This window comes from Carlito syrichta, unplaced genomic scaffold (assembly GCF_000164805.1).
Source record: "Carlito syrichta isolate Samal-C Ts95f unplaced genomic scaffold, Tarsius_syrichta-2.0.1 Scaffold302077, whole genome shotgun sequence".
In the NCBI taxonomy this organism is placed as follows: domain Eukaryota; kingdom Metazoa; phylum Chordata; class Mammalia; order Primates; family Tarsiidae; genus Carlito; species Carlito syrichta.
The window spans coordinates 139,136-152,032 of record NW_007246173.1 but is presented as its reverse complement, the minus strand read 5'-3'; the positions used below and the strand labels follow the sequence as shown (position 1 = coordinate 152,032).

The 12,897-nt window shown below is 42.0% G+C and overlaps 1 protein-coding gene across 2 annotated transcripts in view; it reads right to left on the bottom strand.

The window, feature by feature from the left end:
- GAB1 (GRB2 associated binding protein 1) overlaps positions 1–12,897 on the bottom strand; it is a 101,685-nt gene that overhangs the window by 54,990 nt on the left and 33,798 nt on the right. For both annotated transcript variants that reach the window (XM_021711338.1, XM_021711339.1), the window contains exon 2: positions 5,578–5,872. In XM_021711338.1, the coding sequence (XP_021567013.1) occupies positions 5,578–5,635 (58 nt within the window). In that variant the 5' untranslated portion in view covers positions 5,636–5,872. The remainder of the gene's footprint in view (positions 1–5,577; positions 5,873–12,897) is intronic.

Below are 12,897 nucleotides of genomic sequence, written 5' to 3'. Positions count from 1 at the left end.
CTCAAAAAAAAAAAAAAAAGGTACTTGGGGCCAGGCTCGGTGGCTCAGCCTAAAATCCCAGCACTCTAGGAGGCCGAGGTGAGTGGATTGCCTGAGCTGGTGGGTTCGAGACCAGCCCGGGCAACTTGGTGAGACCTCGTCTCTGTAATAAAAAAATCAAAAATTAGCCAGGCGTGGTAGCAAGCGCCTATAGCTCCGGTTACTTAGAAGGCTGAGGCAGAAGGATTGCAGGAGCCCAGCAGGTCGATGCTAGGGTAGCCGTGAGTGTGCCACTGCACTCCAGCCTGGGTGATGGAGTGAGACTCCGCCACAAAAATAAAAAATAAAAAAATAAAAAGGTACTTGGTCAAATCAGCTACTACAAGTGCAAAAACAAACCCAGTGATGGACTTGAAAGTCTTTTTGCAGCTTTGCCACTATGCATCAAAACCCGAAGTCATGGAGTTCAATAAAACATATCTTTTTTTGGCTCCTTGATACTACACAATGAAGAATTGTTCATCTTTTACTGATTTAACATGGGAAACTCAACATGCATGTCAATGTAGTATATTAAGACATTTCTAGTTGGCTATTTGGGGAAATGGTCAGAATAAAGCTGTTAAAAATGTAAATTATCAAATTAAAAAAGCACAGTTGCATTTAGGCACACCCCATGAGCTACATGTAGAAAACACTGGCGAATTAAACTCCTTAGGAGGCTGTGTTAGTGAGCAGCTAAAAAATGACTTGTGAATAGCATAGCTGCTCTAGGTAACCACCTCGCAGAGTAAATATATTAAATTTAATTAGTCGTGCTACGAATTTTTCTACAACCCCATCCCCCTAATATAAGTTCTGAAACTTTATCCCCCTAATAGATACCACGAAGATTCAAAGTTCACAAATGGAGGGTTTTACTCAATCCAAATATACTTCTGATCTGTTTTATAAGGACTTAGAAGTGTTGCCACTGAAAAGGTCATTCTAGCTTTTAAGTTCTGAAACTTTATCCCTTCCAATACTGGTAGGAAGTTTATAAAACAAAAAACAGACATTGTGAGTGACAGATCCCGACTTCTAAAATGAATGAAAATGTTCTACCAAGTACAAAAAACAAAGTTCTCAGTACAGTAGAGTCATTTTAAAACTAGGAAGGCTTTTCCCGACCCTCTTAAGGTTAAATCAGGTGCTGCTACTATCTATGCTCACCCATTTTTCTTTGGCAGAGAACTTATCCACTGGTAGTATAAATCCTGGATTGTAGACTGACTGTAAGCCCTATGAGGACAAAAACTGTATTTACAAGCTTCCACAGTATTATACGTTTACATGTACTTATATACATACTGTATATAAATTTTTACATATACTTACATACATATATTTATATGTGTGCATAAACCTGCACTCGCCTAAAACTGTATAAGTTATTTTGGATATTTCTTTTCAAGAATCCTCTTACACCCACTCAGTTCCATGTCTGTGATGTTTGCCATTTGTTCCCTGACCAGTCACCTAATACACACAGAGGGTGCCAAAAAATGTATACATTTTAAGAATGGAAAAAACTATATTAAAATTATGATACTCAATATATAGTGATCACAAAAGATGAATACAAATCACGTATGACTTCTGTGATTACAAGAGGTGCTCAAAGTGGCTACCATCAGCGTCCAGATACTTCTCATGAAGGTGAACAACTCTTAACATCTCTTAAAATATGTATACTTTTTTTGGCGCCCCTGGTATTTGTTGAATGAATGCCCATAGCCCAGTAGTATCAGGCTCAAATAATTTGGTGAACTAATGAGTCAATTTTCTAAAGCACACTAAGCTTTAGAAAAGTTTTTTTCCCACAGCTGCTTGCGTGTTTATCCAGCTCCTAAAGGATAAGAGTCATTCTAACCTGGCCAAATAGACCAGACTCTGTGACTTAAAACTTGCAAAGTTAATCTCAGACACTTGAGCATGTGATATTCTTATTTTGGGGGTTCCTCAACTCTACCCATCCCTGAATGGACTTCCAAAAATTAGACAGACACATTCCTTGCCTAAAGAATGTACATCCTCTATGAGAACATCTCATTTTCTCTGTTAAGTATATTTAGGAGGATTATAAAAAGAACTAAGAGAGGTGGAAGAACACCTACTATTTAGTGTTTCAGATCAGCTCAATCTATACAGGCCACCAATGGAGAGAGAAGTCTGGTCTTATGTCTCCCTTAAACAAATTCTACTCTCAAAAAGATAGTAGGCAAAAGAAAAAAAAAAATCAACGGAAAGATTGTAAGACAAATTATTTTAACCGAAAACCCATCACATAATAAAACTCACACAGTGTCTAAATTCAATAATTATCATTACTGACTAGTTGTTAAATAACCACTAAGAAGAGAGCGATCTCATTTGTGAATTAACATCCTCGTCACTCAAATATAGACCATATGGGCAAACAAGAAAGGAATTTAAAGGGAGTTTGGTTGAAGCCATGCTCACTTACACTGGGACCATATTTAGTAACTTCACAAAAACAGCTGAAGCCTTAACTCCTGTGAAACAATGTTTCGAGGCGTGTCATTCACCAGAGCTCTGTTGTAGATCTTGAGTTCATCAGCCCCCTCTCTGGCTGATCAGATTTTCCAGCTGGGCTGGATCCTTCCTTCCTTCCTTCTCTCAGTGCTGCCCCTGTGAGCATTCCGGATTCCCTCCGAAAGGGGTTTCCCCAGCCCCACCGGGCCAATCCCGACCCTGCAAGGCTCCTTGTCCAGGGCTGCTGACCGGCCAGAAAGGAAGCAGCATGCTGGCCTGCGCTCACTAGAGATAATTAATCTCACGCTAATCTGAATCGCAGTGTTGATTAGTAACACAATTTTGCCACCCCTCTTGGACTCTCCCATAATATAGTTATTTGGAAATGCATACTTCTATTTTTTAATTTTTAATTTTTTTTTTTAAGTTGGAGTCACTCTGTCCCCCAGGCTGGAGTGCAGTGGCACATTCATGGCCACCGCAACCTCGACCTGCTGGGCTCAGGTGATCCTTCTGCCTCAGCCTTCCAAGTAGCTGGAACCACAGGTGTACACCACCATGCTCAGCCAATTTTTAAAAAATTTTTTAAAATTTATTTATTTTTTGAGTTGGAGTCTCACTCTGTCGCCCAGACTGGAGTGCAGTGGCCACTCCTGGCCACTGCAGCCTCGACCTGCCGGGCTCCGGCGATCCTTCCGCCTCAGCCTTCCAAATAGCTAGAACTACAGGCGCGCGTTACCACGCCCGATTTTTAGAGAATGAGGTCTCGCCAAATTGCCCAGACGGGTCTTGAACCCACGGGCTCAGGCAACCCACTCACCTCGGCCTCCCAAGACGCGGGATTACAGGCTGAGCCACCGAGCCCGGCTTAAAAATTTATTTATTGATTGACTGACTGATTGTAGAGACGAGGCCTCACCAAGTTTCCCATGTTGGTCTTGAACCCCTGGACACAGGCAATCCTCTCGCCTCTGCTTCCCAAAGTGCTGGGATTACAGGCGTGAGCTACTGCACCCAGCGGAAATGTACACTTCTAAATGTGTGGATAACCATGGTGGCAATAAGGTCCAAGGTCTTGGTTCCGTTTTATTTCTGATTCTTGGCTCTACAAACCTAAATCTGGATTAGAGTCCCCTGCATAGGTTCTTAGAGTTTGTTGAAAATAGTAAAGTAGAGAAGTGGGACAGGGGATAAGTGATCAGACAGCTCTAGAAAAATACCTGAAGAGGAATTCCACTTGTAAAAAAAAATTTTTTTGTTTTGGAGTCAGGGTCTCACTCTGTCACAATCACAAGCTCACTGCAGCCCTGACCTCCTGGGCTCAGGTAATCCTTCTGCATCAGTCTCTCAAGTAGCTGGGACTATAGGCCAGCCCCACCATGCCTGGCTAATTTTTTGTTTATTGTAGAGAAGAAGTCTCACCATATTGTTCAGGCTGGTCTCGAATTCCTGGGCTCTCGCAATCCTCTACCTTGGCTTCCCAAAGAGCCAGGATTACAGGTATGAGCCACCACCCCCGGCTCCACTTGCAAAATTCTTCTTGGGCTCTCTAATCACTCAGTTCCTTCCAGGATAGCCACCCCAAATCTTAGATCCTCACTCAGGATCTCCAGGCAGCAGGTCCCCTGCCTTCTGTATTCAGAGTCCTTCTGCTCCAATCAGGCACAATTCTGTTCCATCTCTGGGTCTTTCTTTCCCAAGTCCCTAAGCCTGGAGGGTTCTGCATTCCTCTGGTTGTATGTGTAGAAACACTACTTCCTTCCAAAGCTTACAATGTGTAATCGGTCTCCCTCTAAGACGCTTTCCTTCACTACCTTTTGTCCAAATCTAGTGCCAACCTCCTTCCTTCTTCCATCCACCTTGTAAGATCTGTGTTAAATGCACTTTTATTTGGTAATTTTTCATTGTGTTTTGTGTCTAATTCTCATTTGCTTTCCATAGGTAGTGATAATCACCTTGGCTATTTCATAACCTTATAATCTAATATAGTTTTTTTGTTTTTTTTGTTTGAGTTGGAGTCTCACTCTGTCGCCCAGACTGGAGTGCAGTGGCCGCTCCCAGTCACCGCAGCCTCGACCTGCTGGGCTCCGGCGATCCTTCTGCCTCAGCCTTCCAAGTAGCTGGAACTACAGGCGCGCACTACCATGCCTGGCTAATTTTTTTGATTTACTGTAGAGATGAGGTCTCGCCAAGTTGCCCAGCCGAGTCTCGAACCCGTGGGCTCAGACAATTCATTCGCCTCGGCCTCCCAAAGTGCGGGATTACAGACTGAGCCACCAAGCCTGGTCTAATATAGTTTTTTAAACAACACCTAAAGAATTGGTTTCAACCATATAAAAATACTGTTTTTTTGTTTGTTTGTTTGTTTGAGTCAGAGTCTTATTCTGTTGCCCAAGCTGGAGTACAATAGCACGATCATGGCTAAACATTGCCTCGACCACCTGGGCTCCGGGGATCCTTCCTCCTCAGCCTCCCAAGTAGCAGAGACTATAGGTGTGTACTACCACAGCCGGCTAATTTTTAAATTTTTTGTAAAGGCAAGGTCTTGATACATTGCCTAGACTGGTCTTGAACTCCTAAGTTCAAGCAATCTTCCTGCCTTGGCCTTCCAAAATGCTGGGATTACAGGCATGAGCCAATGCACCCAGAAAAAAAAAAAAGCTGTTTTTAATCGATCAAAAAAAGTCAAATAACAGTGTTATAGGGTTCAACTGAATACTTCTATTGGAACTCAGTAAATGCTCTGAAATAAGTATGTATTGCTGTCACCTTCTACCATAGGACAATTATCTAGACACTGACCCACAATGTCTCCCAAATGACCCACAATGTCTCCCAATGACCCACAAAGTCTCCCAAAACTTGTAAAAAGAAAAAAAAAAAACCCAAAAACTTAAAGTTTATTCTCAGACTGATGAAAGGGTCAGTGCGTTTTCCAAATGTCAATTCCTATTATAAAACAAAACACGAAAGTGTGTGACTGAAATAACAAACAGATGCCATATTTAAAAAGTTATAGCAAAAAAGGGGACTTCAGGTCAAATAATGTAATCTTGAACTCACCTTCTTCTGTAGGATTAAACCCACAGATGTCGCAAATACAACGAACCCACTTATTCATCTCCTCCTCACTGTCTGCTACCAAGTAGAAAATCCGGTCAATAGTGTTGATGTCAAAGATGTAGCTGTTTTCGAACTCTTTTTTGTTAAATGTCAATCCGGCATCAACTTGTTGACATAAATTTAAATCGATGATACGGATAGGCTTCTTGGCATGATCATTTTTGTAATATTCCAAGACGTCCGGATCTCCAGTTAAACGGCCACTGCGTAACACAAACCATCTCCTCTTCCATGCCTGGGAACAAACCAGAATACCCGCTTAATATTCGTTTGAGAGAAATTTTTCAACAAGATGTCCGTCTGCTAAACTGATGTATAAATGCATCATCACAATGTGTGTGTGTGTGTGTGTTTTGGCCATAGGGTCACCTGCCACTCTGAAAAGCAAAGTTTACTAATGCCCCCACTAACTTAGCAATGTATAGGTAGTTAATTCTTCTATCACCTCTTCTACTATATAATATTAAGTCAAAAAATCAGGAAGGTTTGTTTTTTCATTACATACAAAAAAGTAATGGTTTCAACCAATGGTGCTCAGAGCCAGGCGCGGTGGCTCACGCCTATAATCCCAGCACTTTGGGAGGCCAGCTTGAGAGGATCACCTGAGCCCACAGGTTTGAGACCAGCCTGGGCAACTTGGGGAAACCTGTATCATAAATTTAAAAAATTAGCCGGGCATGGTGGCACATGCCTATAGTTCCAGCTACTTGGAAGGCTGAGGCAGAAGGATCACCTGAGTCCAACAAGTCGAGGCTGCGGTGGCTGTGAGCGTGCCACTGCACTTCAGCCTGGGTGACAAAATGAGACTCCAACTCAAAAAATCAAAACAGAAAAAATAACAAATGGTGCTCAGAAAACTGGACACCCACAGGCCAAAGCATGTAGCTGGACATTACACGAAGTGAAAAAAGTCAGTCACAAAAGGCCAAATAATGTATGCTTTTGCTTATATGAGGGACTGAGACCAGTTAAGTTCAAGGAGACAAAAAGCAGAATGGTGGCTTCCAGAGGCTGGGGGGAGCCATTGTTAAAAGGCATAGGGTTTCAGATGGAAAAAAGGTTAAAAAGTTCAGGAGATGGATGGCGGTTACTGAATATACAGAGAGTGCCAAAAAAAGTACAGTCCAGTGACATTTTAAGAAAGGAAAAAACTTATTAAAATTGTAATACTCAATGTATACTAATAGCAAAAGATGAATATAAGTAGACATATTTCACTTCTGCAATTACAAGAGGTGCTCAAAGTGGTTACCATCAGCATCCAGGCACTTCTGATTATAATGTACATTTCTTAAAACATGTATATACTTTTTTTGGGCACTGCTGGTATTTAATGTCACTGAACTGTACATACTTAAAGACAGCTTCAATGGTAAATTTCACGTTATATATATTTTACCACACTTCTTAAGAAAGCAATGGTTTTTCATGCCTTAATATCATGCTGTAAAAAAAAAATACACGTAAAGATGCTTCTTCATAAGACTTCTATAGATTTTAAACTATAGGTTTCTCTTTTTTATAGGGTTGGGACAAGGAGTAGGAAGGAGAAAAGAGTTCAGAAGCTTTCCTGGTTTCTCCTCTGGAAGCAAGGAATGGGCTGTCCTCCTTGTGGCCAGACGGCCTGTTGTTCAAAGACTACCCGAAGACGATCTATAGTCTTGACCACAGGATATCGCTTGTCGCAGTCTTTTGCCTTCTCTTCCTAACACACTCACATTGGCAATCTGGACCTGTATCCACCACATACTCCCTCCACAAGTTCTAGTCAATTTTGAGTTTAATACTATGCCTAGAAAAGTCTAAAATTCTTTTCCTCTCATCCTAAAATTTATCCCCATCAAATAACAAAAGCAGAGCCAAATGACAGTCTTTTCCACCAGGCTTTACTCCAACATCTATGCCTGGAAACCAACGTTAGTCTTACTCCTCTTTGAATTCCTTCCTCGGGGTGGTCAGCTCGATGGAAAAGAGCCCATCATAGCAAGCCTCAGTCATCTACCAAGAGACATTCTATGCGCCCAACTGAATGAACACTTGACGTAAGAGCGCCTCAAGAGGACACCCCAGGAAGTGGAAGGACTGAGAAACAAGACATTTCATGAACCCCGATGGAAGAAAACATTCTTACTGGTCACTATACATTTCTGCTCACTTGGAGACCATGACTGAGCACTAACAGTCATAGCATATCAATCCTTTACTTTTGGAAATGTGTAGCCAGCCATAGCATGTCTCTATTCCAGTGACAACTTGGGATAGTGTCAGCTTTACACTTATGGTGCTTTCAGAAATTTTCTTCATTATGATATGCAAGCTTGGGGCCCTCCAAACCGTCTAATCAGACCATGAATGCTCACATAGTCAGTACTGTTTTCCCAGCACATGACTTCTGTGTCTTCATTAACATATATATCAGTCTGTTTATAAGAAAATAGCAGCTGGGCATGGTAGCTCATGCCTGCAATACCAGTGCTTTGGGAGGCCGAGGCGAGAGGATTACCTGAGTGCAGGGGTTCAAGACCAGCCTGGGCAATATGGTGGGACCTCATCACTACAATAAATAAAAAAATTAGCTGGGCATAGTGGCATACACCTGTGGTTCCAGCTACTTGGAAGGCTGAGGCGGAAGGAACATCTGAGTCCTGAAAGTTGAGGCTGTGATGGCCTTGAGTGTGCCACTGTACTCCAGCCTGGGTGACAGAGTGAGACTCCAACTCAAAAACCAAACCAAACCAAACAGCAACTAAATTTAAAATCTCCAAAAGCAATATAGTATGACATGATAAGGTCTCTGTGTTTTTTTATATTTTATAAAATTTGGCATACATAACAAAAAGGATGGCAGTGCCCACTAAAAGTAACTTCACTTAGCTTTGAAAAATACATGTGAATTGAATCACTAAAACACACCCATACTTCTCCAATGGATGTATGGATGTTTAGCCTTTGTCTCCATCTTCACCAAATTTTGTAATAAATTCTGACATGAGTTGATTTTGAGAAGCAGTACTCTGATGGAGGGGCTAGGAAGCCATGACGACGGTTTGAGGCAAAGACAGAGAAAATGAAAACTACGAGGTTTCAGGGATCCATAAACCAGCCCATTAAATCTTTAAAAATTTGGACAACTGTACTGAATAATAACTGAATTAATTTGGGTGGTAACTTTAGGCTTAATATTTTAAATTATATCCATGCAAGAATATTTAGATACCCTGAGAAAGATCAATGAGTTAATCAGTCAATGGGTGATTGATTATATTATAAATACTGTGCTCCCTGTGGGAAGAAAGACAAGTTCAGGATTCATGACTCTGACCTTCAAGGAACTTAACCAATTGTGAAGAAATATTGAAAATACTTGAGGGTACAACTACCCTGGCAAAATATCAGTAGAACTACCACTAAGTAGACAGGTCTTTCTTTATGGAAAAAAACTGTGCAATCTTTTTTTGTTTGTTTTTTTGAGTTGGAGTCTCATTCTATCACCCAGGCTGGAATGCAGTGGCACGCTCACTGCCACCCCAGTGTCGACCTGCTGGGCTCCAACTGCCTCAGCCTTCCAAGTAGCCGGAACTACAGGCATGTGCTACCATGCCTGGCTAATTTTTGATTTATTATAGAGACGAGGTCTCGCCGAGTTGCCCAGGCTGGTCTCAAACCCGCAGGCTCAGGCAATCCACTCCCCTTGGCCTCCCAAAGTGCTGGGATTACAGGCTGAGCCACTGAGCCCAGCCTATACAATCTTTTAACAAGAAGATTACTAGAGAAATCACAAAGCCCTAGAAAGAGTATGCAATTCTGTAATATCTTCAATGTTTTAAGTTAATTTCTCAATTGACTGCAGTTAAAAAAATAAATAATTGGTGTCCAGAAGGAGACGGTAAGGTAGAGACCTATAGATGTTTGGGAGAATATTGAAAAGTCAAAGTGTTGGAGTCGCACGATAAAAGCACTGGCTCTGGATTATAAAAATATATTCACTTAGTACATATCTACTTACTTCAAAATAAATAAGCATCATCTCTTAATAAAATTGCGCCTCTATGAATACTTCCCTATCAAGTGGTAAGCTTGAAAAGTGATGGGGAAATAAAAGGAAAAGAATACAGGTTGGGTGTAGTGGCTCACATCTGTAATTTCAGCATTTTGGGAGGCCAAGGTGGGAGGATCATTTGAGACCAGGAATTTGAGACCAGTCTGGGTAACACAGTGAGACTCTGTCTCTATAAAAAAGAAACAAATTAGCAGGGCAGAGTGGCATGCGCCTGTGGCGTCTGTAGTCCAGCTGCTCAGAGATGGGGGTGAGAAGATCGCTTGGACCCAGGAGGTCGAGGCTGTAGTGAGCCATGATCGTGCCACTGCACTCTAGTCTGGGCAACAAAATGAGAACCTGACTAAAAAACAAATAAATAAAGTAAATATAGAATGCCATTTATCCAAGGCCATCAAGGGATCCTATCGTTTAGTAAGTGATTTCTCCAGAAGATTCCACCTTTAAATACAGAAATGACTTTTTAAAACTCTAATGTCTTGCATGGAAATCTTTCTAAAATGCCTTACTGCATAATTCATTGAACATAATACATCCATTCCCTCGATGGTTCAGGCTAAGTATTATAGGCATCAATTCTCTATTGCACTTCAGTTTCTCGGAGGCTGTTGGGCTGTATACGAAATAGTGCCATCCTGTTGTGCTTGTATAGTTCATCCGTAATCTTTTAAATACAACTCTCTGTCTGTTTTTCTCTTAGGTTTGTCAATTGTCACTTCACCCTTCCAATAATATGGTTTCTAGGAGGTTAAACTCTTTTCTACCTCAGGTTTTTTGCACAGGCTGATTACTAAGTCCATTACGTTCTTTTCCCCAGTCTTTGCTTGACAACTCCACTCTTCAGGCCTTCCCTTCCCTGACCATTCTCCACCCAGCTACCCCAGCACAGTTTTAGAGACCCTATTACTTCTGCACGTAGTCATTTGTACAACTTTGCAATTCAGTTTTCTTTGTATTTATTTGTTTGGCATCTAACGCCCTATGCAGACTGAAAAGTCCAAGAAGACAGTGGCCATGTCGGCTTTATTTGCCATGACACACCCAATGCATAGCGTGGCACTTGGCACATAGAAATATGTGTGCAATAAATAAGTAGAATTCCCCTAAGGGAATATAGTTGTAACATTTTTGAGAATATTGGGATTTGATCTATAGGTCATGATGAAGAGAAACCTCTTCCACTTGAGAAAAAGAGCTCTAATCCTGAACATAGACAGAAGATAAACATAACCAAGATCACTTCACTCAAACACATGCATGAAATACTTTGGGAAAATGACAAAAACAGAAAAGAACAGAAAATGTCCTTATGCGTCCTCTGGTTGACTGTGGCTCCCCCCACCCTCCATTCCTTGGCCTCCCTGTTGAAATCACATTGTTAAAATCCAAAAGGCCCTTAGAAAAGAAAAGAAAGAAACCAGAGACAAGTAGCAATGAGCTGAGGTGCCCAGATCTACTGTGCCGGCGATTACAGAGCCTGGGGAGACATGACACAGGACGCAAAGCCTTACGGCAGGAAACAGGCTTTGCAATGAAACACAGAATTCAGCCAAACAGCACCTGCCACTTATTTATTTATTTTTCACATAGTCCAAATGTGAATGTTTGTCTCAGTCACAAAAATGAGTCACCCTCATTGAATCTGGCACAGATTAAACGGGAAAACAAAAGCAATTACATAAACTACACACTTTAATAAGGCAGATACAAAGGTTCTCTGGATTACAGGACAAAGCACAATTTAGCCACAGAATAAAGCTTGATGCTCGACAAGAGAACTGACATCAGCACCCTTGCTAATCACAGCACAAAAGCTCCTCTATGTTTTGTCAGGGCACAAAACGGGCCCACATAAATCAGTCTTTGTTATCTGAAAATATCTGGGATTCTTAAAGTTTGTCCTATTTTTATCCTCGCTGCCTTGGTAGCTCCAGAGAAAGCTGTGCACTTGCCTTGCCAATCCCGCAGACAAGAAGGGCAAGTTTTCTAGAAACCTTCAAAACCAAACACTCACAGCAATTTTACACAGAACCCATGTGAAAAAAGATCATTTTAACAATTAGACTTCCGTGATGAACAGGTAAGCAAGAAGAACAACTATGTAAGGACTTATTTCGTGGTCATTTTTTATAGGCAATAATCACTCCAATTTTACGCTGCATAAATGATGTCATTAACATGCACTTCACTTCACGGGCGAGCCTGCATCCTGGAGTAGTTTGAAAGTATCACACTCTGACAGCCATGCCCTGTACTCAGTGTGTTCCTACTGCACCTACAGAATAAAACCCAAACTCGGGCTGGGTGCGGTGGCTCACGCCTGTAACTCCAGCACTTTGGGAGGCAGAGGTGAGAGGATTGCCTGAGTTCAGGGGTTCGAGACCAGTCTGAGCAACACAGCAAGACCTCGTCTCTACAATTAATCAGAAAATTAGCTGGGTGTGGTTCCAGCTACTTTGAAGGCTGAGATGGAAGGATCACCTGAGCCCAACAGGTCGAGGCTGCAGTGGCCATGAGTGTGACACTGCACTCCAGTCTGGGCGAGAGTGAGACTCTGACTAAAAAAAAAACAAAAACAAAAACCCAAACTTTTGGGCTGCACACGTGAGGTTTCCAATTCCTCCAATCAATGTACTCCTCATCTCTCGATTTCTTCAGCCTCACTTCTTGCCTCTCTGCCTTCCAACCATATTAGAAATGCTCGCAGTCCCCTGAACTCTGTCTGTCCTGCCTCTGGCCCTGACACATGCTGTCCCTTGGCACATAATCTACCCTCTGGATTCAGCTCAGCCTTCTTGGGGCGCCATCCTTGAGCTGGCTCTGAGCTCTCTCCACTTCCACCTCGTTCCCAGTCCTGTGTTTGACATCCTCATATTTCAATTTCTCGAGGGCAGGAGTCCTGTCTTTACCCTTTTTTCTTTCTTTTTCCATGGCCTAGGCCCAAGGAGGTGCTCAATATCTACTAAGTAGGCAATCAAACATTTTTGAAGGCCGGTATGGTGGTTCATGTCTGCAATCCCAGCACTTTGGGAGGCCAAACAGGAGGGTTGCTTGAGGCCAGGAGTTTGAGACCAGCCTAGGCAACATAGCAAGAACTTGTCTCTATAGAAATAAAAAAAATAAGCACAACATAGTGGCAGGCACCTGTAGTCCCCAGCTGACCCCAAAAAAATTGTCAGGCAAGGACAGAGGTGTATAAACAA